The sequence below is a fragment of the Hypanus sabinus genome, chromosome 4 (genome assembly GCF_030144855.1).
Source record: "Hypanus sabinus isolate sHypSab1 chromosome 4, sHypSab1.hap1, whole genome shotgun sequence".
In the NCBI taxonomy this organism is placed as follows: domain Eukaryota; kingdom Metazoa; phylum Chordata; class Chondrichthyes; order Myliobatiformes; family Dasyatidae; genus Hypanus; species Hypanus sabinus.
The window spans coordinates 84,839,492-84,863,685 of NC_082709.1; the positions used below are offsets into that span (position 1 = coordinate 84,839,492).

A 24,194-nucleotide genomic window follows, 5' to 3' on the forward strand; every position below is an offset into this window, starting at 1 on the left:
AGCACTGAGCCTTACGGTACCCCACTAGTCACTGCCTGCCATTCTGAAAAGGTCCCATTTATTCCCATTCTTTGCTTCCTGTCCGCTAACCAATTTTCTATCCACATCAATACCATACCCCCAATACTGTGTGCTTTAAGATTAAAAGAGTACAGAAAAAATTTACAAGGATGTTGCAGGACTCAAGGATCTGAGTTATAGATTGAACATATTAGGACTTTATTCCTTGGAGTGTAAGAGATTGAGGGGAGATTTGATAGAGGTGTACAAAATTATGAGGGTTGTAGACAGGGTAAATACAAGCAGACATTTTCCACTGAGGTTGGGTGAGACTAGTACTAGAGGTCATGGATTAAGGATTAAGGATGAAAGGTGAAATATTTTGGGGAAATCTGACAGGCAACTTCTTCACTCAGAGGGTGGTAAGAGTGTGGAATGAGCTCCCAGTGAAAGTGTGGCTGGGGACTTATTTGCAACATTTAAGAGAAGTTCAGATAACTACATGGAAGGGTATTGAACACTATTGTCCAGGTGTGGGTCAATGGGACTAGGCAGAATAAAAGTTCTGTACAGACTTGATGGGCCAAAGAAGGTGTTTCTGTGCTGCAGCACTCTATGACTCTATAATATAGATTGTTATGCGAAAAAATAGTGTTAGTGCAGTTAGGTAACAGATATGATTCCAAGGGATGGCAGAACAGATTAAAAGCCTCCCAGTGCATCAGTAGAAACATGTTGTTATCACATGCATTTCAGGAACATCTGCACTGCCAGATATGATCAATACACATCTGAGGAAGGAGATAATGCTCACACTTACGCTTTCTTGATGTCTTCTTGAGAGGAATTACGAGAGATTCCCAAAATATTGTAGTAATCCACCATTTCCTCCTCTACAGCTGTCTCCCTGTGGAGAAATCAAAGCAACACGTCAGATCAACGGAATCAGAATCAGGTTTTTTATCACTGACATGAAATTTGATGTTCTGCGGTAGCAGTAGATTACGATACATAAAACAGACTATAAATTAGAAAAAGGAATATTATATAAAAAATAAGTAGTGCAAAAACAGAACCAAAAACAACCCCATGATTTATTTTCTTGTGGGCATTCATGGTAAGTACCAAAAAAAAAAAATGAATGATAAATATCCAGAATAGGAAATGAAGAGTCCTTGAAAGTGAGTCCATAGGTTGTGGGAACAGTTCGGTGTTGAGGTAAGTGAAGTTATCTCCTTCCTATATGTGCTCCTGGGTTTACAGTTCATTCAGAAATCTGATGGCAGGGAGAAGAAGCTGTTCCTTAAAAGTTTAATTATTATCAAAGTATGTATGCAGTACACAACTCTGAGACTCTTCTTCTCCAGATAGCCACGGAACAGAGAAAACCAAACCAAATCAAATTTAATTATCATTCAAATAATACATGGATACAGTCAAATGAGACAGTATTCAACTGGGGCCAAGGTGCAGAACATACATCCAAAATAGCAAGAGAGAGAAAAAACACACATCATTACACAAGAAAGTACATGTTCAGGGTTTTCACAGAGAAACAGCAAACCCACCCCCCCCCCCACACAAAAAAAAATGGCAACTCGATCATGAACCACCCCACCACCCCGGACCAAATTATCAGCCCCCAAATCCCCTTCCCTTGCACAAACAACAAGATCATTCCCCAAATCCCCTTCCCTTGCACAAACAAGATCATTCCCCAAATTCCCTTCCCTTGCACAAACAACAAAATCATTCCCCAAATCCCCTTCCCTTGCACAAACAAGATCATTCCCCAAACCCCTTCCTCCACACAAGAAAAACTAACAAAAGTGCAACAAGAATATTGATCTCCAAACCCTCCCCCCAACACACACAAAATCAATTAGAAAGAATGGGGGAACACCACACTATATGAAAAAATATAAGACTGAAAAAGTCCATAACCATAGTCCAAATTCATAAACACAGAACCTTGGTAACATCATTGAAAGAGAGAGACACAACTCAAGTACAGAGGCCTACCCTCCGGGCACAGCAACAGGGCACATTGGCTCCAAAATGAGCACTTGCTCACCTTCCACAATCACCTCAATGCTTCAATCTTCCCCATTGTTATAATTGGTGAAATGGAGTCTATCTGTGGCTCATGTCCTGTCTCGAAGTTCCTTTGCCTCAAGGACTCGAGCTCGGAGACCAAAATCTTCTCAGAGACAGCAAAATGCTGAGTGTGTTGAGTGTGGGTTTCCAGGCTCCTGGACCCCCTCCATGATAGTAGAAATAAGAGGGTGTGTCCTGGGTAGTGCGGGTCCTGAATGAGATGCCACATTTTTAAGGCACTGTGTTTTGATGATGTCCTCTGCAACTTTTTTCAATCCTGTGCAGTGACACCTCCATACCATGCTAAGATGCAACTAGTTACAACGCTCCCCGTTGTACATCTATAGAAATTTGCTCAAGTCTTCGGTGATATACCAAATCTCTTCAAACACCTAATGAAATGCAACTGCTGGATGCCTTATTCATAATTGCATGTTGGGCCCAGGTTTGATCTTCAGATATGTTGACATTCAGGAACTCATAACAATTCAATCCTCATTCTGATTCACAAAACCCTCTATTGTCTCATTTCATTCCCATCTCCTCCAGTCCCAAACTCATTCTCCTGTTCCAAGCTTAACAAAGATGCAACAGATAGGATAGAGGAAAACTGTTCTCATTTAGCCATTGCCCCCAGATTCAGCAGTACAGACACAACACACAGGAAAAGCCATTTTTATGCAGAATGATTATGATCTGGATCTCTCAGACCATAGGGATTGTCAAATCAGGCCAGATTCATGTTATTGCACAGGACAGAAACAGGTCCTTAGCCAGCTCATGCTTGCTGACCAAGCTGCATAACTCAGCTTGGTCCATTTGCTTCTGTTTAGCCTACAAACTGATTGGGGTTTGATTTCCGCCACTGTAAGTTAATTCATACATTCTCCTGTATGGGTTACATACGTAACCAGATAGGTTTCCTCTGGTTGTTTGGGTTCCTCACACATTCCAAAGATGTACAGGTTAGGGTTAGTAAGTTATGGGCATTCAATGTTGGTACTGCAAGCATGGCGACACTTGTAGGCTGTCTCTAGTACAAAGCAAACAATGACATAAACGATGGCTTCACGGTATATTTTGATGTGCACGTGATAAATAAAGCTGATCTTTTCTTTAAGCCCTTCCTATCCACATGCCTTTCAAATATTGTAACTGTAATTCCTCTAGAGCCATATACCCACCACTCGCAGTGTGGAAAAATTTGTTGCTGAGGTCTCCTTTAAATTTTTCCCTCTTTCCCTTTAATTCTATGCCTTCTAGCTTTAAATTTACCGATCTGGAGAAAAGACTTCAACCCTATCTATGAGCAATATACACATACAATACTGGAGGAGCTCGGCAGGTCAGGCAGCATTTCCAGAGGGGAATAACAGTTGATGTTTCAATCTGAGACCCTTCATCAAGACTGAAAGGGGGGGGGGGGGAGAAGATGTCAAAATAAGCATGTGGGGTAAGGAGGAGGGATATAAGCTGACAGGTGAGACCAGGTGAGGAGGGACTGAACTAAAAAGCTGGGAGGTAATAGGTGGAAAAGCTAAAGAGTTGATGGAGGATCTTGGCCCGAAACTTCAAGTGTCTTCCCTTCCATAGATGCTGCCTGACATGCTGAATTTTTCCAGCATTGTGAATGGAGGTGAGGGAGAAGGTGAATGGGCAGGTGTAGCATTTGTCACTTGCAGCGATACGTGCCAAGAGGAAGATTAGTGGGGAGGGACAAATGGACAAGAGAATCATGGGCTCTTGTTAATCTTTTCTGTGCCCTTTCCAGCATAATGACATTCTTCCAATAGCTGGTGACCAGCACTGCACATAGTAATCAAAGAGAAGTCTCACCAATGAATTATACGGTTGTAACTGATGCCCCACACCTGTAATTGTTGTCTTAACCAATGAAAGCAAGAATGTTAAATACCTTTTTCAACACCCTGATCAACAAGAAGTTAGGTCAAATGGCTTTCTTCTGTGTTGCAATGATTTGAAATTATGAAGAAGGCATACCAGCAGCTGTAATTCTTTAGGAGTTTGAGGGGATTTGGATAGTCAAAGACTAGCAAGTTCCTACAGCTATACCACGGACAGCATTCTGACTGTCTGCATCACCATTTGCTACAGAGATGTCAATGAACAGAATGGGTAAAAGCTACAGTTCCATTACCGGCACTAACATCAAGGACATCTTCAAAAGGCGATGCCTCAAGAAAGCACCTCACAGGAAGGACCCTCACCATCCAGGTCATGCCCTCATTTGGTATGAGAACTTGATGGTATATCCTAAGAACTTTCTACAGGGGAACAATTGAGAGCATCCTGACTGGTATAGGAAATGTACTTCCCTCAATCACAGAGAGCGGTATGGACAGCCCAGCACATCTTTAGATGTGAACTTCTCACTATTCAGGACATTTACAGAGACCAGTATATTAAAAAGGCCCGAAGGATCATGGCAAACCGAGTCACCCCAACCTCAAACTGTTCCAACTGCTGCCCCCCAGGAAGTGGTACCACAGCATAAAAGCCAGGACCAACAGGCTCCGGGACAGCTTCTTCCACCAGACCATCAGACTGATTAATTCATGCTATAACTGTATTTCTATGTTATATTTTTGTACATACCATTTTTTATAAATCACTATTAATTGCACATTTAGACATAGCATAGCATAAATATTTTTGCTCCTCATGTATATGAAAGATGTAGGCAATAAGTCAATTCAATTCAGTTCAATTCTTCTCATTATTACCATCATGGAGGAGGTACAGGACCCTGAAGATGAGCACTCAATGTTTTAGGAACAGCTTTTTCCCCTCCACTAACAGATTTCTGAATGGCCCATGAACCCATAAACCTCACTATTTTGCTCTCTCTTTGCACTATTTTTAATATAATCTTAGTGTAATTTACAATAAATTTTATGTAATACACTGCGGTTGCCACAAAACAAATCTGACAACATACGTCAGTGATAATAAACCTGATTCAGATTCTAATGATCTCGTGTCACACCATTGCACAATGGTGACCTTGGCTTCACCTGCCTGGTTCTATGTTCTTTAACACCCTCGCAAATTGCCTCTACAATGCTTCCAAAAACGTGCCTCTTTGAGAAAGCTTCAACTCTCTTGTTGAGATGCCTACCTCACCATGACACTTTCCAGTGGAGATGTAGGAGTAGAATTAGACTGTTTGGTCTATTAAGTCTTCTCTGCCATTCCATTCAGGCTGATTTATTATCCCTCTCAACCCCATTCTCCTGCCTTCTCCCTGTAACCTTTGACACCCTTACTAATCAAGAACCCATCAACCTTCATTTAAATATATCCAACGACTTGATAAAGCTTGCTGCAGTTGCTTTTATATCAGAAATTTGAAAGAGCTCAACTCAAATTCCAGGACACCCAGAGTTTGTGACTGCAGCCCTCTGCAAGTTTCCTCAGGAAATCAAAAAGTCCAAGCTTATTGTCAAAGTACATATATGTTACTATATACCACCTTGAGATTCATTTTCTTTCAGGCATTTACAGGAAAATAAAGCAATACAATTTAAGAAAATCTATACATAAACGAAGATTGATAAAAACACACAATGTGCGAAAAAGAAAAAATTCTGCAAATACAAAAAATAATAACACTTGAGAACATGAGCTGTAGAGTTCTTGAACGCGAGTCTGGAGGCCATAGAATCAGTTGAGAGTTGTATGAGTGAAGTTATCATGCAGGTACATGATGGATGCAAGATAAAAACTGCTCCTAAAACTGGTGGTGTGGGACCGAAGTAAAGTGTAATGAAGCCCAAGTTATGTGCCAGCATCTCCTCTGGACAACTAGAAGTAGAGAATACAGGTTGGGCTCCTTTCCCTCCGGGATTCATCACAAAATAGGCAAAATGCCAACGGAGAAGTCTCAGACATTCCTCCATCAGACATAATTGCATTCCTATAGCATCCTGCGTGACCACAAGAAACTCTCCTCTCAATTTAATACAACGGCCAATTGCAATTCAAATAAAAGATAGAAAATTACAGTACTTCACAGGCCCTTCCACCCATAATGTTATACTGACCTTTTAACCTACTATAAGATTAATCTAACCCTTCCCTCTCACATAACCTTCCATTTTTCTCTCATCCATATACGCGAGTCTCTTTAATATATCTGCCTCTACTGTCACTCTACTGCCACCCACCCACCACTCTGTGTTTAAAAAAAACTTTGTCATTCTCCCCCCCCCCCCCCATACCTTCCTCCAATCACCTTAAAGTTGTGTCCCCTAGGGTTAGCCATTTCCACCCTGGGAAAAAGACTTCGGCTGTCCACTTGGTCTATGTTTCATTATCTTGAATAGTTCTATTAAGTCACCTTTCATCTTCCTTATTTCCAAAGAGAAAAGCCCTTGCTCACTCAACCCATCCTCATAAGAAGGTGGGTTAATGCTCAGGGGGACCTTCAGGTTCAATTTCATAGTACCCTGTAACTATAGTACAACACAGGTAGATAGGGTGTTGAAGCAGGTCTATGGTTGGGGTTCCTGCTGCTAATAATATGATTTATAATTAACTTAGTGATAGCAAACTGCTCATAGCCTTGAAAGTGTGGTCTCAATGACAGAGTATTAGTGATCCATTCACTGTCAGAGGTGATATTGGGGTAATCTCTTGAGAGTGCTTGGACCTTGGACTGCTCCAACAGTATAATGCTCAGAACTGAAAGATAGTGGCATTCTGTGCGTGAATTACTTCACAAAGACTGGTATAATTCTACACAGAGAGCGGGCATTCTCTCACAATATATGAAAACTACAGCAAACTGTAAGGTCAGCACAAAAGTCTACCATCACTGCAAGTAATGTACGTGTCCACTGCAAAAAAGTGGGGAAGGAAAATCATTGTAGACTCTAGCCACTGCAAAAAGCTTTTTCCAAAAGCTCCCTTCTGAAAAGCATTATAGGGCTATTAAAACAGTAACTTCACCCCATCTTAAAAGTTTCTTTCCCCAGCCAGTTAATCTGATCAACCATTCTAGCTATACCCACTCTCATCATTGCAATGCACTGTAAATACTTCAAGCCATTTTTATGTTACTTACTTTGCAAATACATGATATTGATGTATTTATGCACATTTTATTCCACATCCATACTTTAACCTCTAACTTTACTTTTCTGTGATTCTTTATGATTATTGAATGTACTGTTTATTGCTGCACGTTGCACCAATTCACTACAGCAAATTCCGAATACATGCAAATGCATTTGGCAAATAAAGTGATCCTCTTCGCTTTTCCACATTGGTACTGTGATGGCAGATTCAGTGATTTAGAACAATGAGGTTGAACAGTAATTGCTGAGCTCACCAGCAACACTCACATTCTAGTAAATACATTTTTAAAACTCGCTTATGACAGTTTATGCATAAAAGTCCTACAAGTTATTTTATTATTTTTAAATGTTAAATCAGTGGATTCCTGAGCTGCTATTTTCAGGCGTCGAGGATCAAGTGTGTGGTAACCAGCCTATTTATGGCCACAGCCCTGTCACGCCGATCATCGTCACACTGCCCATCAACTCCGGGCAGTTGCTAGGTTGCTTGTCCAGAAACCTAGCCACTCTGTGACTCAGCACTCTGCTAAATCAACTGAGAGGAGGTTTAGAGAAAGTTTATCAGACTAGTACCCGGAATCCACAGTTTGCCCAAGAAGAAAAGATTAGACAGATCACTGGAGTTGGGTAAAACTGAGAGAGGAATTAACACATTAGTGATTCCACAGATGCAGGAAATCTTGAGCAACACACACAAAATGCTAGAGGAACTCAACAAGTCAGGCAGCATCTATGAAGAGAAATAAATAGTCATTGTTTCAGCCCAAGATCCTTTGTCAAGACTGTAAAGGAAGGGGGTAATGCCAGAATAAATAGGTGGGGAACAACATCATCTCTTGAAATTATTTCAAGCTCTCTTCCTCAAAAGATTAGTGAAGGAAAGCCTTTGAATATTTTTAGGGCAAAGGTAGTAGAGTTTCATAAATGGTGGGGCAGAGATATGAGGCCAAATAATGTCTTACATGATCTCCAAACTTCCACATTCGCCTCAATGTTTCAATCTTCCTCATTGCCTTAATCAGCGAAATGGTGTCAAACCTCGGCTTACACAGCCTGTCTACAAGGTACCTGCACGCTGCCTCTGCCTCCCAGAATCCTCTCAGAGACTGCCGAGTGCTAGAACACCCAAACAATCTCCAAAAAGCAAATCACAGGTTCTAACAGTTCCATTCAAGGTAAGTGAAATATATGGTTTCATGAACTATCCAGAAGATATTGACTGAAGGAGTGTTGTATGCAGACATTATCTTGACTGGAAGTATTCTATGGAAATCTAGGGAAGTTGAAATCTATTCAATCTTTCTTAACTCAGTTCCTCCAATCCTGGCAACATCTTTGTAAATTTTCTCTGTACTCTTTCAATATTATTTACATCTTTCCTGTAGATGGATGACCAAAACTGCACACAATACTCCAAATTAGCCCTCACCCAACAGCTTAATACAACTTCAACATAATGTCCCATCTCCTGTACTCAACACTATGATCTATGAAGGCCAATGTGCCAAAAGCTTTCTTTACAACTCTACCTGTGATGTCACTTTCAATGAATTATGGGCCTGAATCCCAGATCCCTTTGTTCTATCACAGTCCTCAGTGTCCTATCGTTCACTGTATAAGTCCTACCCCTGGTTGGTCCTCCAGAAGTGCAACACCTCACACTTGTCTGCATTAAATTCCATCTGTTATTTTTAGCCCCTTTTTCCAGCTGGTCCAAATCCCACTGCAAGATTTGATAGCCTTCCTCGCTGTCCACTACACCCCAAAGTTTGGTGTCATCTGCAAATTTGCTGATCTAGTTTACCACATTGTAAAGTATATCAATGATCTCGATGACAAACAACAACAGACTCAGCACTGATCCCTGTGGCACTCCACTAGTCACAGGTCTCCAGTTAGAGAGGCAACTATCTACAATCACTCTCTGGCTTCTCCCACAAAGCCAATTTCTAATCCAGTTAACTACCTCATCTTGAAGGCCAAGTGACTAAACCTTCTTGACCAACCTCCCATGCGGTAGCTTGTCAAATGCCTTGCGGAAGTCCACGTAGCCAACATCCACTGCCTTGCCTTCACCAACATTCTTGGTGACTTCCTTGAAAAACTCTAAGATTGGTTAAATATAGCACACATAAAGCCATACTGATTATCCCTAATCAGTCCACATCCAAATACTCATATTTAGACCTTTAGAATACAGTACCTTCTAATAACTTTCCCACTACTGATGTCAGGCTCACAAACTTATAATTTCCTGGTTTATTCACTCAGCCTTTCTTGAACAGTGAAACAACATTAGCTATCCTCCAATCCTCTAGTACCACATTGGTTGTTAGGGATTATTTAAATATCTCCGCTAAGGCCCCATAGGATTTGTCCACCTTAATATGCCTAAAGACAGAAAAACACCTCCTCCTCTGTAATCAATATAGGATCCATGACCTCGCTGCTCCTTTGCCTCACTTCTATATTGTGTCCATCTCCCAAATACATCCAGAGGCAAATAATCTGTTTAAGATCTCCCCCATCCATTTGGCTCCATGTACAGATAACCACTCTGATGTTCCACAAAGCCAGTTTTAGACCACAAGATATAGGAGCAAAATTAGGCTATCTAGCCCATCAAGTCTTCTCTGCCATTTCATCATGGCTGTTCCATTTCCCTCTCAGGCACATATATACTTTGCACTGTTGGTCAGAAGAACTACATTCTATATATCAGTGAATTCAAATGAATCAAGGACAGTGGAAGCAGAGACTAATTGTCTCTGTTCTTGCCATGAGTTTGGGGATGGAGGCTGCCATTTGGTGAAGACACTATTCCCTATTCTGTGAGCTTGACATGATTGGCTTGATAAATGTTTTAAAGAAGACACAACGATACTTCAGGTAATCTGCTGGACGAGAGATCATTTCCAAATAAGAAGTTATTTGTGAGATGTTCTTTGGTTGGATACAACATGCAGATTTGTGATTATTGGGGTTAGTGCCTGCCTGGAATGATTCAAGATCATTGCTGATTGAGAACAAAGAGCCATAAATTATCGACTGTCATTTGATGGGAAAAGGGCAATAAATGGATGCTGGCTTGGAGCAGAGCCAATATCAAGGTGTTAAAGGTCAGACACATGACCAGTGGCCAATGACACTAGAATGCGATATTTGAATTGATAAGGAATGGATATAAAAGTGGATGCTTCGTGTGTGTTGGCAGCAGTAACTTCAAAGAATAACCATCACAAATACAAGCATGAGCGACCCTGCGTGAAACACATGGTGAGTGAATTGAGACTACGAGGAACACCTGACCAGTGTAAACTCCTTTGCCCAGATAATACCTTTGCTATTCTTTGATTATTCAGGAGACTCAGGCATACCTAGTGGGTGTGCACACAAGGTATTTATTGTATGAATTCATGTGCTTGTTGGTTTAAACAATAGTACTGGTCAGTAAATAGATATCTCTGTGCCTCACTGATTATTGTTACAAGAGTTAATTCATACAAAAGTACTTTCAAAATTTCACTTTTGAAGGCCTCCCACTTACCATGTACATCTTTGCCAGCAAACAGCCTGTCCAGTATTACCGAATATTACCGAAGTTCAGATTACCAGGTGAGACCACACCTGGAATACACATACCAGATCCTTTCTGATACCATTAAAATTGAGCTTTCTCCAATTTAGAATGTCAACCAAACCTTATCCTTTTCTATAATTATCTTGAAACTAATGGCGTTATGATCACTAGATGCAAATTGTTCCCCTACACAGACTTCTGTCACCTGCCCTGGCTTATTTGCCAATAGGAGATCAAATATTGCACAACTCTCCCATTGGGACTTCTTCTACATACTGATTAAGGAAACTTTCCTGAACACATTTGACAAACTCTGTCCCATCTAGTCCCTTGTCCATTCGTCCCTCCCCACTAATCTCCTTCCAAGTATTTACCTCTGCAAACAGCAAACATTCCTTCCAGCTGAGGCAACACTTCAACTGCAAATCTGATGGTGTCGTCCATTGTGTCCGGTGCTCCTGATGTAACCTCCTCTATGTCGTGAGATCCAACGTCAAGTGGGGGACTGCTTGGTTGAATACCCTGCACCATCTGCCACAAGAGGGACTTCCCGGTGGGCAAACATTTTAATTCCGATTCCCATTGTGACATATCAGTCCATGGCCTCCTCCTTCCAAGACGAGGCCACCCTCAGGGTGGAGAAGCAACACCTTATATTCTGTCCGGGTATCCTCCTACCTGATGGCATGAATATTGATTTCTCCTTCCAGAAAACAAATTCCACCCCCCCCTCTATTTCCCACTCTAACTTTTTATTTCTTCTCACCTAGCTATTACTTCCCCCAGGGTCCCCTTCTCCTTCCCTTTTTACTCTCCCTTCAGATTCTTTCTTCTCTTGCCCTTGACCTTTCCCACCCACCTGGTTTCTCCTATCACCTTCCAGCTACCTTCTTTCCTCTCCCCCTCCCCACCTTTTTATTCTGGCTTCTTACATCTCAGTCCTGAAGAAGGGTCTCAGCCTGAAATATTGACCACCTATTCATTTCCATAGATGCTGCCTGACCAGCTGAGTTCCTTCAGCATTTTGTTTGTGTTGCTTCCCATCTAATCCTTATACAGCAGGGCAGTCCCAGTATTATGTAATGCACCAGACTGCTGCTGCAAAACTACAAATTTCACACCAGAGGTGCTACCATACCCCAGATACCCCATAAATATATAATTATGTATTTAATAATTACACTCGGTGGACATTTTATCAGGCACACCTGTACACCTGCCAATTAATGCAAATATCTAATCAGTCAAGCATGCAAATATGGTCATGGTTCAGTTGTTGTTCAGACCAAACATCAAAATGGAGATCTAAATGGAGAAATATGATCTAAGTGACTTTGAATGTGGAATGATTGTTGGTGGCAGACAGGGTACGTCAAGTATCCCAGAATCTGCTGATTTCCTGGGATTTTCAAGAACAACAATCTCCCAAGTGTTCAGAGAATGATACGAGAAACAAAAAATATCCAGTGAGTGGCAGTTCTGTGAACAAAAGCGCCTTGTTAAAGAGAGACATCAGGGGAGAATGGCCAGAGTGGTTCAAGTTGACAGGAAGGAGACAGTAACTCAAATAACCACACATTACAACAGCGGTGTGCAAAGGAGCATCTCCGAACACACAACACATCAAAGCTCGAAGTGGATGAACTTCAGGAGCAGAAGATCATGAACATACTCAGTGGCTACTTTATTAGGTAGAGGAGGTACCTAAAAAAATGACCACTGAGTGTATTTCAGTGATAATAAAACTGATTTTAAGAGCCTTTTTTAAGAACATTATGACAAGATGGAGGAGCAGAATTAAGCCATTTGATCCATCAAGTCTGCTCCATTATTTCATCAAGGCTGTTCCATTTCCCTCTCAGATTCAATCTCCTGCCTTTTTCCTGTATCCCTTCATGCCCTGATTAATCAAGAATCCATCAACACACACAAAATGCCGAAGGAACTCAGCAGGCCAGGCAGCGTCTATGGAAAAAAGCACAGTCAACGTTTCAGACCAAAATCCTTCAGCAGGACTGGAGAAAAAAAGCTGAGTAGATTTGAAAGGTGGGGTGGGGGGGGGGGGAGAGAGAGAGGCACACTAGGCGATGGGTGAAACTTGGTTGAATGGTGAAAAGGACAGAAGGCCATGGAAGAAAGAAAAAAGGGGAGGGGTTGAAGGAGCACCAGAGGGAGATGATAGGCAGGCAAGGAGATAAAATGAGACAGGGAAAAGGGGATGGGAAATGGTGAAATGGGGGGGGGGGCAGGGAGGCATTACTGGAAGTTTGAGAAATCGATGTTCATACCATCAGGTTGGAGGCTACCCAAATGGAGTATAAGGTGCTGTTCCTCCAAAGTAAGTGTGGCCTTATCACAACAGTGGAGGTGGCCATGGATAGACATAATCGGAATGGGAATGGGAAGTGGAATTAAAATGGGTAGCCACTAGGAGATCCCATTTGTTCTGGCGGATGGAACATAGATGCTCAGCAAAGCGGTCTCCCAATCTACAAAGTACATCAGGTCTCACTGATATATAGGAGGGGCAGGTGTGGCAATTGTTCTGCTTGCAAAGAGAAGTGCCAGGAGGGGAGATCTGTGGGGAAGGACGAATGGACAAAGGAGTCGCCTAGGGAGCGATCCCTACAGAAAGCAGAAAGGTGGGGGGGGGGGGGGCGGAAGATGCGTTTGGTGGTGGGATCCAGTTGGAGGTGGCATAAGTTTCAGAGATTTATATGCTGGATGCAGAGGCTGTTGGGTGGTAGGTGAGGACAAGAGTAACCCTATCCTTAATAGGGTGGTGGGAGGATGAGATACGAGTAGACATGCGTGAAATGGCAGAGATGTGGCTAAGGGCAGCAATGATGGTGGAGGAAGGAAAGCCCCTTTCTTTGAAAAAGGAGGACATCTCCTTTGACCTAGAATGAAAATCCTCATCCTGACAGCAGATGCAGCAGAGGCAGAGGGATTGAGAGTAGGTGATGGTGTTTTTACAAGTAACAGGGTGGGACGAGGTATAGTTCATCGGTTTATAATAGACATCGGTGGATAAGCTGTCTCTGGAGATAGAGACAGTGAGATCGAGAAAGGGAAGTGTCGGAAATGGACCAGGTGAATTTGAGGGCAGGTTGGAAGCTGGAGGCACCATGAGTGCAGAAAGCATCACCAAAGCAGTCGTCGATGTAGTGTAGGAAAAGTGTGGGACAGCTACTAATGAAGGCTTGGAACATACACTGTTCCACATAGCCAACAAACTGGCAGGCATAGCTCGAACCCATGAGTGCCCATGGCTACCCCTTTTGTTTGAAGGAAGGGGGAGGAGCCAGAGAAGAAATTATTTAGAATGAGGACAAGTTCTGCTAGGCAGCAAGTGGTGGTGGAGGGGAACTGGTTGGGACTTGTTGGCCAGGAGAAACTGCAGTCTGATCAAGGACAGGGGAAGCAGACAAGCCAGTTGTCTTTGTTTCCCCCATTTTGTGGACTCTGAGCAGTTTCTTGCTCTTGGATAATCTAATCAGAGCAGCTGAATGTGGACAAAGGAAGCTTCAAGTAGTGATCTGCTAAACCTGAGACTATCCTCAAACAAGTAGCCATTTGTTATGTAAAGGGCGTGGACTCTGAACTGATCCTCGCTCTGGGACAATCTAACCAGAGCAATATCCCTGAGACCATTCTCAGAGGAGTCATGTAAAATGCCAGACCTGCAATCGGTAATCTCGTTAGACTCTGTCTAGGTTGCCCCATTTAACTGGTTTGGACCAGTCAGAGTGTAAAGACACAAATACACAAGGCAGGGGTGGGCACAGCCATGAAACAATGTTGGCTGTAGCCCTGTACAGTGACCAGTAAGAAGGTGACCCAGGTAGATCAGGTGACCTTGAGCCAATGGGATGGAGATCCAATGGTTCAATTGATGAGGAACAGTACAAGACTCAGGAGCTCCAAACACACAGGGGTGATAACTCTCCAGCAGCCAGAGACCAACCATCGCTGATAAGGAGAACCCCACAGACACATGGAGATCAGAACTACTAGGAACGCCTGGCCAGCGTAGACTCCTTTCCTGGTTAATACTTCTCTTCCCTGACAGTTCATGAACAGTCAATGAATTATAGTAGGGTGCACACAGAGACAGTTTGTAAACTCACATGCTTTTAGTTGAAACAATAAAAGTTACTTGTCAGTATATACAAATTTTCTGTGCCTCACTGATCATTATTACAAGGGGTGATTCTTGTAACAGACTGGTGCCCAGAAAGAAACAGGCAGCTTTAAGACCTTCCTGGTGTGGATGGAGGTGTATATGGACTGGACATCCATAGTAAAAATAAGATGTTGGGGGCCAGGGAACCTGAAATCCTTGAAAAGATCAAGAGCGTGTGAGGTGTTACGCATGTAGGTGAGGAGGGACTGAAGTGGGGTGATAAAACAGAGTGAAGGTATGCAGATATGAATTCAGTGGGGCAGGAACAAGCTGAAACAATGGGTCTACCTGGACAAGAGGTTTTGTGGATTTTGGGTAGGAGGTAGAAACAGGAAGTGCAGGGTGCGGGAACTATGAGGTTGGTGGTGGTGGATGGGAGATCCCCAGAGTCCATAAGATTAGTGACGGTGTGGGAGACAATGGCCTAGCGTTCCTTAGTGGGGTCCTGTTTGGGGGGTGTCTGAGAGTTGGCACTGGGCCTCAGCAAGGTAGAGGTCAGTTCACCAGACTACCTCAGCACCTCCCTTATCTGCAGGTTTGATGGTAAGGTTAGGATTAGTGCAGAGGGAGTAGAGAACGAGCATTCAGAAGGAGTGAGGTTGGAATAGGAGAGAGGAGTGTTAAAGTCTAGATGGATAATGTCCTGTCAGCTGTTGACAATTTAAAGATCCAGAGCAGGGAGAAGACCAGGGTGGGGGGGGGGGGGCTCCAGGGAGAGGAGGAGGGTTGAAGACGAGAGAAGGGATCAGTGTGGGGTGGGGAGTCCTTGCCAAAGAAATGGGCTTGGAGATGGAGACAATGAAAATCTATCAACCTCTGCCTTAAAGAGGACCTGCTTTTAGCTTTCTACCTAGCTACCTAAGCTCTCTCTTCAGGATCTCCTCGTCTTTCCTGCCAACGTCATCAGTGCCAATATGTACCAATGTTCACCTTCCCCCTTTAGAATGTCTTGGACACAATCCAAAATATCCTTAACATCCCTAACCCTGGCACCTGGGAGACAACATACCATCCAGTCGTTTCTAACATGTCCACAGAATATTGTCTCTATTGTTCTAACCATGGAATTGCCAATCAGTACTGCCATCCTCTTCATCACTTTTCTCTTCTGAGCCACAGGGCCAGACTCAGTACCAGAGACCCAGTCACTGTGGCTCCGCCAGTAGGTTCCTCCCCACCCCCCCCCCCCACAACAGTATCCAAAGTGGTATACTTACTATTGAGGGGAATGGCCACAGGGGTATTCTGCACTGGCTGCTCATTTCCCTTTCTTCTCCTGTCAATCACCCAGTTACATGACTATCTCCCTATAGCTCCTATCTATCAATCTCCGTTTGAGCCGATAGTCACTGAGCTGCAGCCTCAGTTCCTTAACACGCTCTCTGAGGAGCTGGAGCTCAGTGCATCTGGTACAGATATGGTTATCTGAGAGGCTAGAGGTCTCCCAGAATTCCCACACATCTCACACAGAACACAACCCCTAGAACTATTCTCATTGAACTAACTACGCCCTAACAGACACAGGGAATGGAGATTAAATAAGAAGAAACTTACCAGATACTTACTTTGCCTAAGCTAGATGAGCCAAAGTCACTTCATCATCGGTGCACTCACACAATGGCCCTTTGTCCCTGCATTATTTTTATTTGTCGTTTCTAATGAATCCTGTTCATTGACTGGGTGCAGCCCAACTCTAAAAACTGCTGTGAATCACTACCTTTTTTAATCTTTGGCCGTGTACGCAAGTGAAATCACCATTTCTTCTTGTGTTTCCACTCACTGATGGGACGCAGTCTGACTTTAAGAAACTTTTGGATAGGTACATGGAGGGGCAGGGCTTGGAACGATATGGGACGAATGCGGTTAATTAGGTCTAGCTGGGTGGTCTCTGTATTTGGGCTGAAGGACCTGTATCCATTCTGTATTGTTCTGACTCCAGGCCTCAGTCTAAACCAGTAGCAAGTACCCAACCGTACATCATCTTCACCACCATGTTGTCCCATAGTTACAGGAAACTCTGGACTTGAACCCCAAGGTCCCTCTGATCAACAATGTTCCTTAACCCTATAATATTCAATAATTAACATTTCTGCTTGAGTCTCTGCTGCATAATATTTTGAATATTCACATAAATGGATATGATTTTCATACATTTTAACTTCATCATTTTATTTAGTTTTATTTCATTCAGAAATACAGCCCTTCTGTCCCAACAAGTCCATGCCACTTAATTACACCCATGTGACCAATTAACCTGTTAAACCACTTTTGGAAGAGTCATTAGGACAGATTGTTAAAATGAGCAGGAAATTGTAAAGTATATCTTGATTTATCATTTTCACGTTTAGATCTGCAGCAAAAAGCTTTGCTTTGTATGCTGCACTGATCATTTCATATTAGTGCATTGAGGCAGCACAAGGTGAAACAATAAAATACATTATTACAGTTACAGTTTAGAGTAATAAAGTCTTAAAGTTACCAAGAGAGTGCAGTGCCGGTAAACGTTAAGATACAAGGCAAAACAAACAAAATGCTGGAGGAACTCTGCAGGTCAGGCTGCTTACATGGAGAGGAATAGCCATATTGGGCCAAGACCCAATTCCTTCCTCTTCAGCCCTTTACTATTTCCACCTATCACTCCCAGCTTCATTCCCTCTCCTCCACCCACCTCGCATCACCTTCTAAACTGATACTCATTCTCCTCCCCCACCTTATTCCGGCTTCTACCTACTTCCTTTCCACTTCTGATAAAGGATTTCAACCCAAAGCAACAACTGTTTATTCCCCTCCATAGATGCTGCCTGATCTGCTGTTCCTCCAGCATTTGTGTGAGTTGCTCTGGATTTCCAGCATCTGCAGAATTGCTTGTTTTTATAAGCTGCAAGGCCATGACAAGGTAGATTGAGAGGCCAGGAGTCCACATTATCATACTAGGGCACCATTTAGTCTTTAAAACAGCAGGGCAGAAGTTGCCCATATATAATGCTGAGTATAATGCTTAAATGACAATACACCAAGGTCCAAAAGCAGAACATGATGTTCTGTCAAGTCAATATCGATGCTCACCACAGGGAAACACAAGAGATTCTGCAGATGCTGAAAATCCAGAGCAACTCCAATTCCTCCGTTCCATCAGGCAAAAAATACAGAAACTTGAGAAACACTGACCGCCAGGCTCAAGGACAGCTACTTTGAAAACAACAGAATAGAGAAGTGCAATGTAAATCTATTATCTGAGTGCAAATATAAAAAGAAAAAAAAACAAAAATAAATAATGTTGAGTGTATGAGATGCAAGAACCCTTGAAAGTGAGCCCACAGGTTGCGGAATCAATTCGGTGACACTTGAACGGCCTTCTTACACGCTAAAGATGAACAGCTGATCCATTAGCCTACCTCCTTATGCCCCTTGCACCTTATTGTCTATTTGCACTGCACTTGCTTTGTAACACTATATTCTGCATCCTGTCTAACTTTTTAGCTCAATGTGCTAGCTCGAACGCAAACAAAAGCTTTGCACTATACCTCGGCGCATGTGGCAATCTTAAGGCAACAACCGCAGAGCTAGGAATGGCTTTGCGGGAATGAGGGGGAAGTCTGGAGCGCTCGTCCCGAGTGACAGAGGGTCAATGGAAGGGACGGCCAAGCGCGCCAGCGCAGTCGTGCGCGTTCCCGAGGGGTGTACGCGTGTGAGAATGTTGCGGCGCCTGCAGCCGAGTGGAGAAGCGGGCAACATAGTGAAAATGTATGTGGAGGGTAACGCTGCATGTAGCGGACGAAACATAGTAACCATCTGGCGACAGACGATCAGCTGTTCGCCCTCTGGAACCTTTGCCGGTGTGGCCGTCCTCCTACCTGCTGTGAGTGTCGCCTCTTCCCGCCCTCAGTTGCCAGATGCGCCAGATACCCTGATCTCAGCGCGCCGTCAACAATCCAAACTGCAGAAAAGTCCAGAAACCCGCCCCGCCCCGCCCCTGGCCCGGGATCAGGGGACGCGCGCAGGCGCACACACTCGATGTGCGAGAGCTGTCCCTCTCCCTACTTTGAGATAGTGTACTGAAGAAGTGTTTCGGCCCGAAGCGTCAACTGTTTATTCCCCTCATAGAAGCTTCGTAATCTACTGAACACTTCCAGTATTTGCAGAATCTCGTGTTTATGTGGCCGTAGACCTGAATCCAATTGCTCGGAGACCGTAGATACTGGATTGTATCCTGACGTAAACAGAAACAGCTTTATTATCACTGATATATATCGTGAAATTTTGTTGTTTTGATGCATAAAAATTACTATGTTACAATAAAAAATATGTAAAAAGTAAATAGTTCAAAAAGAGCAAAGTAATGAGTAGTGGGGTCATGAACCGTTTATAAAGCTAACGACCACAGGGAAGAAGCTGTTTTCCAAAACTTTTCAGTGTGGGTCTTCAGGCTCCTGTACCTCCTCTCTGGTGGTAGTAATGAGAAGAGGCCCTAAGTGGTGAGGACCCTTAATGATGGATGCCACCTTCTTAAGCAATCGCCATTTGAAGATGCCCTCAGTGGTGAGGAGGCTTGATACATCGAAAGTGCAGCGCAGATTTGGCCATAAGACTTAGGAGCAGAATTAGGCCCTTTGGCCCATCGAGTCTGCTCTGCTATTCAATCATGGCTCATCCTTACCCCCAGCCCCACTCACTGGACTTCTCCGATCAAGAACCCAACAAGCTCTGCCTTAAATACAGCCAGTGACCTGGCCTCCACAGCTGTCTGTGGTAATGAATTCCACAAGTTCACCACCATCTGGCTAAAGAAATTTCTCCACATCTGTTTTAAATGGATGCCCCTCTATTTAATGGGCCAAATGGCCCTACTCTTATGTCATGGCATTATGGTCTTATGGTTGGACCATTGGTGGAACTTTGAAGAGGAAGTAGATCAATATTAGATCATAGAAAAAAGGGGTATGGTGGAATGACAGAGAAGAGGTACATACACAACACTGAAAGAACTCAGCAGGTCAGGCAGCATCCGTGAAAAAAAGAGTAGCCAACGTTTCGGGCTGAGACACTTCATCAGGAATGGGGGGGGAAGAGAGGGCCAAAGCCCACTCCCCTTTCAACTTTCTGCTTCTTTATCTCCACAGTTCTTTTATGCTTATCCCTTCCCCCTCCCCACTCTTTATCTTTCCTCTGATTGGTTTTCCACCTGGTGCCTCTATGCCCTACCCCCTCCCCTATCTCTATTACTGGGCTTCGGCCCTCTCTCCCCCCCCCCCCCCCCATTCCTGATGAAGGGTCTCGGCCCGAAACGTTGGCTACTCTTTTCCCACGGATGCTGCCTGACCTGCTGAGTTCTTCCAGTGTTGTGTATGTATTCTTTGATCCACAGCATCTGCAGTTGTATTTTTGTGTTGTGACACAGAAGGGGTGATGCCTCTATCATCCTATTGAATGGTAAGGCAGGCTGGAGAGGCTGATTGGCCTTCTCAAGGTCCTGTTTCTTATAGAGCCATACAGCATGGATACAGGCCCTGAGTATTTGCCCACCCAGCTAGTTCAAATGCCCTGATTAGGCCCATGTGCTCATTGGTCACACTCCCACAGGTACCTATCTAAGTGCTTCTAGAGCTATACTATTGTACCTACCTCACCCACTTCCTCTGGAAGCTCATTCCACATGCAATACATGGAAAAAACCACCCTTCAGGCCCCTTTTTAAATCTGTTCCCTTCTCACCCTAGATGCACATCCTCTAGTTCTTGACATTTCTACCCTTTGAAAAAGACTCCCTTTCCAGTCCTGATGAAGGGTCTTGGTCTGAAACGTCAACTGTTTATTCTCCATAGATGCTGCCTGACCTGCAGAATTCTTACAGCATTTTGTGTGTGTGTTGCTCTGGATTTCCAGCATCTGCAGAATCTCTTGTGTTTATGATTTGCCACTCCTCTACAAATTCTCTTTGAGGAATGCCTCCCCTGAAGAAACTTAAATTTTCTCTTCAATGGGACTTCAGCAAGACCCTCTCTTGCTGCTCCCTCTCTGTGATCATTGCTGCTCTCCAACTCTTCGACCATGTGTTCACCCAGACTTGCTAGTTTGTACTCCTTCCCGTCGCCTCCCACCTTATTCTGGCTCCTGATGAAGGATCTCAGCCTGAAACGTTGACTGTTTATTCCTCTTGATAGAAGCTGTCTGACCTGCTGAGTTCCTCCAGCATTGTGTGTGTGTTACTCTGTCTGTGCTGCTTGTAATTTTATAAACCAGTGAATAGGTCTCTCCTCAGCCTCCTATGCTACGGAGAAAACACTACAAGTTTGTCTCAGTGAAGTTCAGAAAGGTGAGTGGGGGGAGGATCTCATTGAAACCAACCAGACACTGAAAAGCACAGATAGAGTGGGCATGGAGTATGTTTCTGCATTGGGGGAATCGAGAACCAGAGAGCACAGCCTGAGAATAGAGGGACTTTTTGAACTGAGATAAGGAAGATTTTTTTCTGCCAGAGGGATGATTAATCCGTGGAATTTGTTGCCACAGAGGCCAAGTTGCTGGATGTATTTAAGACAGAAATCAATACTTTCTTGATTTGTAATGGGGTTAAGGTTTATAGGGAGAAGGCAGAATGGTGTTGACAAAAAATGTCAGCCATAATGGAATGCCAAAGCACACCTGATGGGCTGAATGGTCTAATTCTGCTCCTATATCATATGGTCTAAATACAAGGGTGCTGGATAAATAGGATTTCAAGGGAGTTAGGAAACAAGAGGCGAGTTTCCGAAGAAGTTGAGTTTGCAAATCATGCAGGGTGAATGACCAGATAAAGTTCAAGTTCAAAGTAGATGTATTATCAAAGTACATATAAGTAACCAAATACTTCCTGGCCTTCTTGCAGGCATTCATAGTAGAACAGAGAGAAAGACACAAAGACTGACAAACAACCAATGTGCAAAAGAAGACAAACTGTGCAAATGCAAAAATAATAATAATAAATAAGTAAATAATGATACTGAGAACCTGAGTTGTAGAGTTCTTGAAAGTGAATCCATAGGTTGTGCTCAGTGATCAGTGTTGTGGTTCAATTCTAACTGAAGTTGGAGACGGAATCGATGTCGCGAGCTGATGTCCGACTCCATTTCACTGTTTAAAATGTCCATTAATTGCCGAATCATCGAGGAAGATTGAGACATCGAGGCAAGTGCAGAATGCGAGCGAGAATTTTAGCATTGTCTGCCTGCCTTTTGATCACTGCCGGAGGAGGAGTCTGTGAGCGGCCTTTCACCGTGTGAATCATGGTGGCAGGCAGGTGGGCTACTCTGCCTCATATGGTGTCCCTCTCTTTCGGTGAATGTTGGTGATATCGTAGAATGGTATTGTAGTTCTGTATTTATGAATTGGACTATTGTGTTTATGGACTGTGGATGTTTTCAGACTTATGGTTTTTATATTATCTTTTTTAATCGCTTGCTTCCATTTTGTTGTACTGTGCAAGGGGAAAGAATTTGGAGGTTAATGTTCTGTTAAGTTTTTTACGTAGGGGAGGGGTTGTTTTTGGGGAAATCGATATCCCTGTCCTGTTTTGTACAGGGGTGGGAGGTTGGGGGTGGGGGGGATTGATTATTAGGATGCTATTCATTTTTGTATGAGGAGGTGGTGGGATTGATGTTTCTCTCTGAAAGACTTTCAAGTTCTTTCTTTGTTTTGTGGCTATCCAGAGAAGCCAGATTCAGAGTTGTGTATTTTAGAATTGTGTTATTATCATGCTTTGATAATAAAATTAATCCACTGCATGTCAGTTTGCAGACCTCTACTTTCTACAAGGTGAAACCTAACATCCTGCAGCATCTGATGACCCTATAATCTCTGAAATCATCAGAACATCTTCAATGAGGGTGAACCCTCACAAGGCGTCAGGCTCTGATGGTAGACCATTGAAAACCTGTGCCAACCAACTAGCTAGTGTTCAAGAACATCCTCAATCTCTCTGCATTCAGAGGCTCCCACCTGCTTAAAAGAACGACAATCCTACCTGTGCCCAAGAAAAGCAGGGTGAGTTGCCTCAATGCCTGTTGTTCAGTTGCACACACTTCTGCAGTGATGAAGTGCTTTGAGTGGTTGGTCATGGCCAGAATCAACTCCTGCCTAAGTGACCTGGACTCACTGCAATTTGCCTATCACCACAATAGACCTACAGCAGATACAATCTCTCTGGCTCTCCACTTGGTCTTGGATTATCTGAACAATAGCAATACCTAGGCAATACTGTACACACAAAATGCTGGAGAAAGTTGATGAGTGAAAGAGACAAAGGTCTCGAGGAAGGGGAATCTGATAGGAGAGGATAGACCGGGGGTCGGCAACCTGCGGCTCCCGAGCCATTTGTGGCTCTTTCACCTCTGTGCTGCGGCTCCCTGTGGCTTTGGGAAATAATTGGTCAGTATTTAATTAAAATGTATTTTATGTTAGTTTGTTAGCTTTTGAAATGTAATTCTAAATTTGAAGATTATGGTGATCTTATCCGAAACGGCTCACAATTAGCCAGCATTCCGGCTAAGGGAGATAGCCTACGGGGGTTTGTGAGTACGCGTCTTTTGCAGCATCTGCGTCCAGGGGGGCTGGGTTGAGGGAGGCTTAAAAGCAAGGCTGTTTAGTTCGAATAAAGCTATCTTTGACTGCAGTTTACTGACACCGCTACAACGTGTTTTTATCGCTGGCTGTCCAGACGGAAGGTGCTGAAACGCTTTGTCGCGTGTCTGGAAGAAGTGAAAACTTTCCTGGGCAGCAAAGGGCCCACCTTTCCTGAGCTGGAACAGCCAGAGTGGCTGGAAAAGCTACACTTCATGGTAGACATGACAGCGCACCTGAACACGCTGAACACAGCTCTTCAGGGGAAAGGACGCACAGCCCTGCACATGTTGGAGGATGTTTTGGCATTCAAGCGCAAGTTGACGTTGCTTGCCAGAGATTTACAGAAAGGCACTTTGTCTCACTTCCCCAATTTGAGAGAGTTCAAACAAGGTCACGACATGATAATTTCGGAGTATTTACATTCTGCAATCATCGCAATGCAAACATCGTTTGGGAAACGCTTCTGTGAGTTCAGAGAGGAAAAAAACACATTATCCTTCCCGGTCACTCCCTTAAGCATCGATCCTTCCCTACTGAATACGACTGCATTGGCAGGTGTGAGTCAACCTGATCTTGAGATGGAACTGGCCGACATAGCCGACAAAGACATATGGGTGTCCAAGTTTAGACGCTT

At 43.5% G+C, this 24,194-nt stretch overlaps 1 protein-coding gene across 7 annotated transcripts in view; it reads right to left on the reverse strand.

The window, feature by feature from the left end:
* dnajb2 (DnaJ heat shock protein family (Hsp40) member B2) overlaps nucleotides 1–19,166 on the reverse strand; it is an 83,664-nt gene extending 64,498 nt beyond the window's left edge. For 2 of the 7 annotated variants that reach the window (XM_059967598.1, XM_059967597.1), the window contains exons 1-2: nucleotides 18,817–19,160; nucleotides 821–907 (exon numbers count right to left, since the gene is read on the reverse strand). In XM_059967598.1, coding sequence (XP_059823581.1) covers nucleotides 821–885 — 65 coding nt within the window. In that variant the 5' untranslated portion in view covers nucleotides 886–907; nucleotides 18,817–19,160. Of the gene's footprint in view, nucleotides 1–820; nucleotides 908–18,028; nucleotides 18,152–18,816 lie in introns of all 7 variants that reach the window. The other 5 variants (XM_059967593.1, XM_059967595.1, XM_059967596.1 and 2 more) reach the window with 5 other exon arrangements.
* Nucleotides 19,167–24,194: the final 5,028 nt, after the last annotated feature.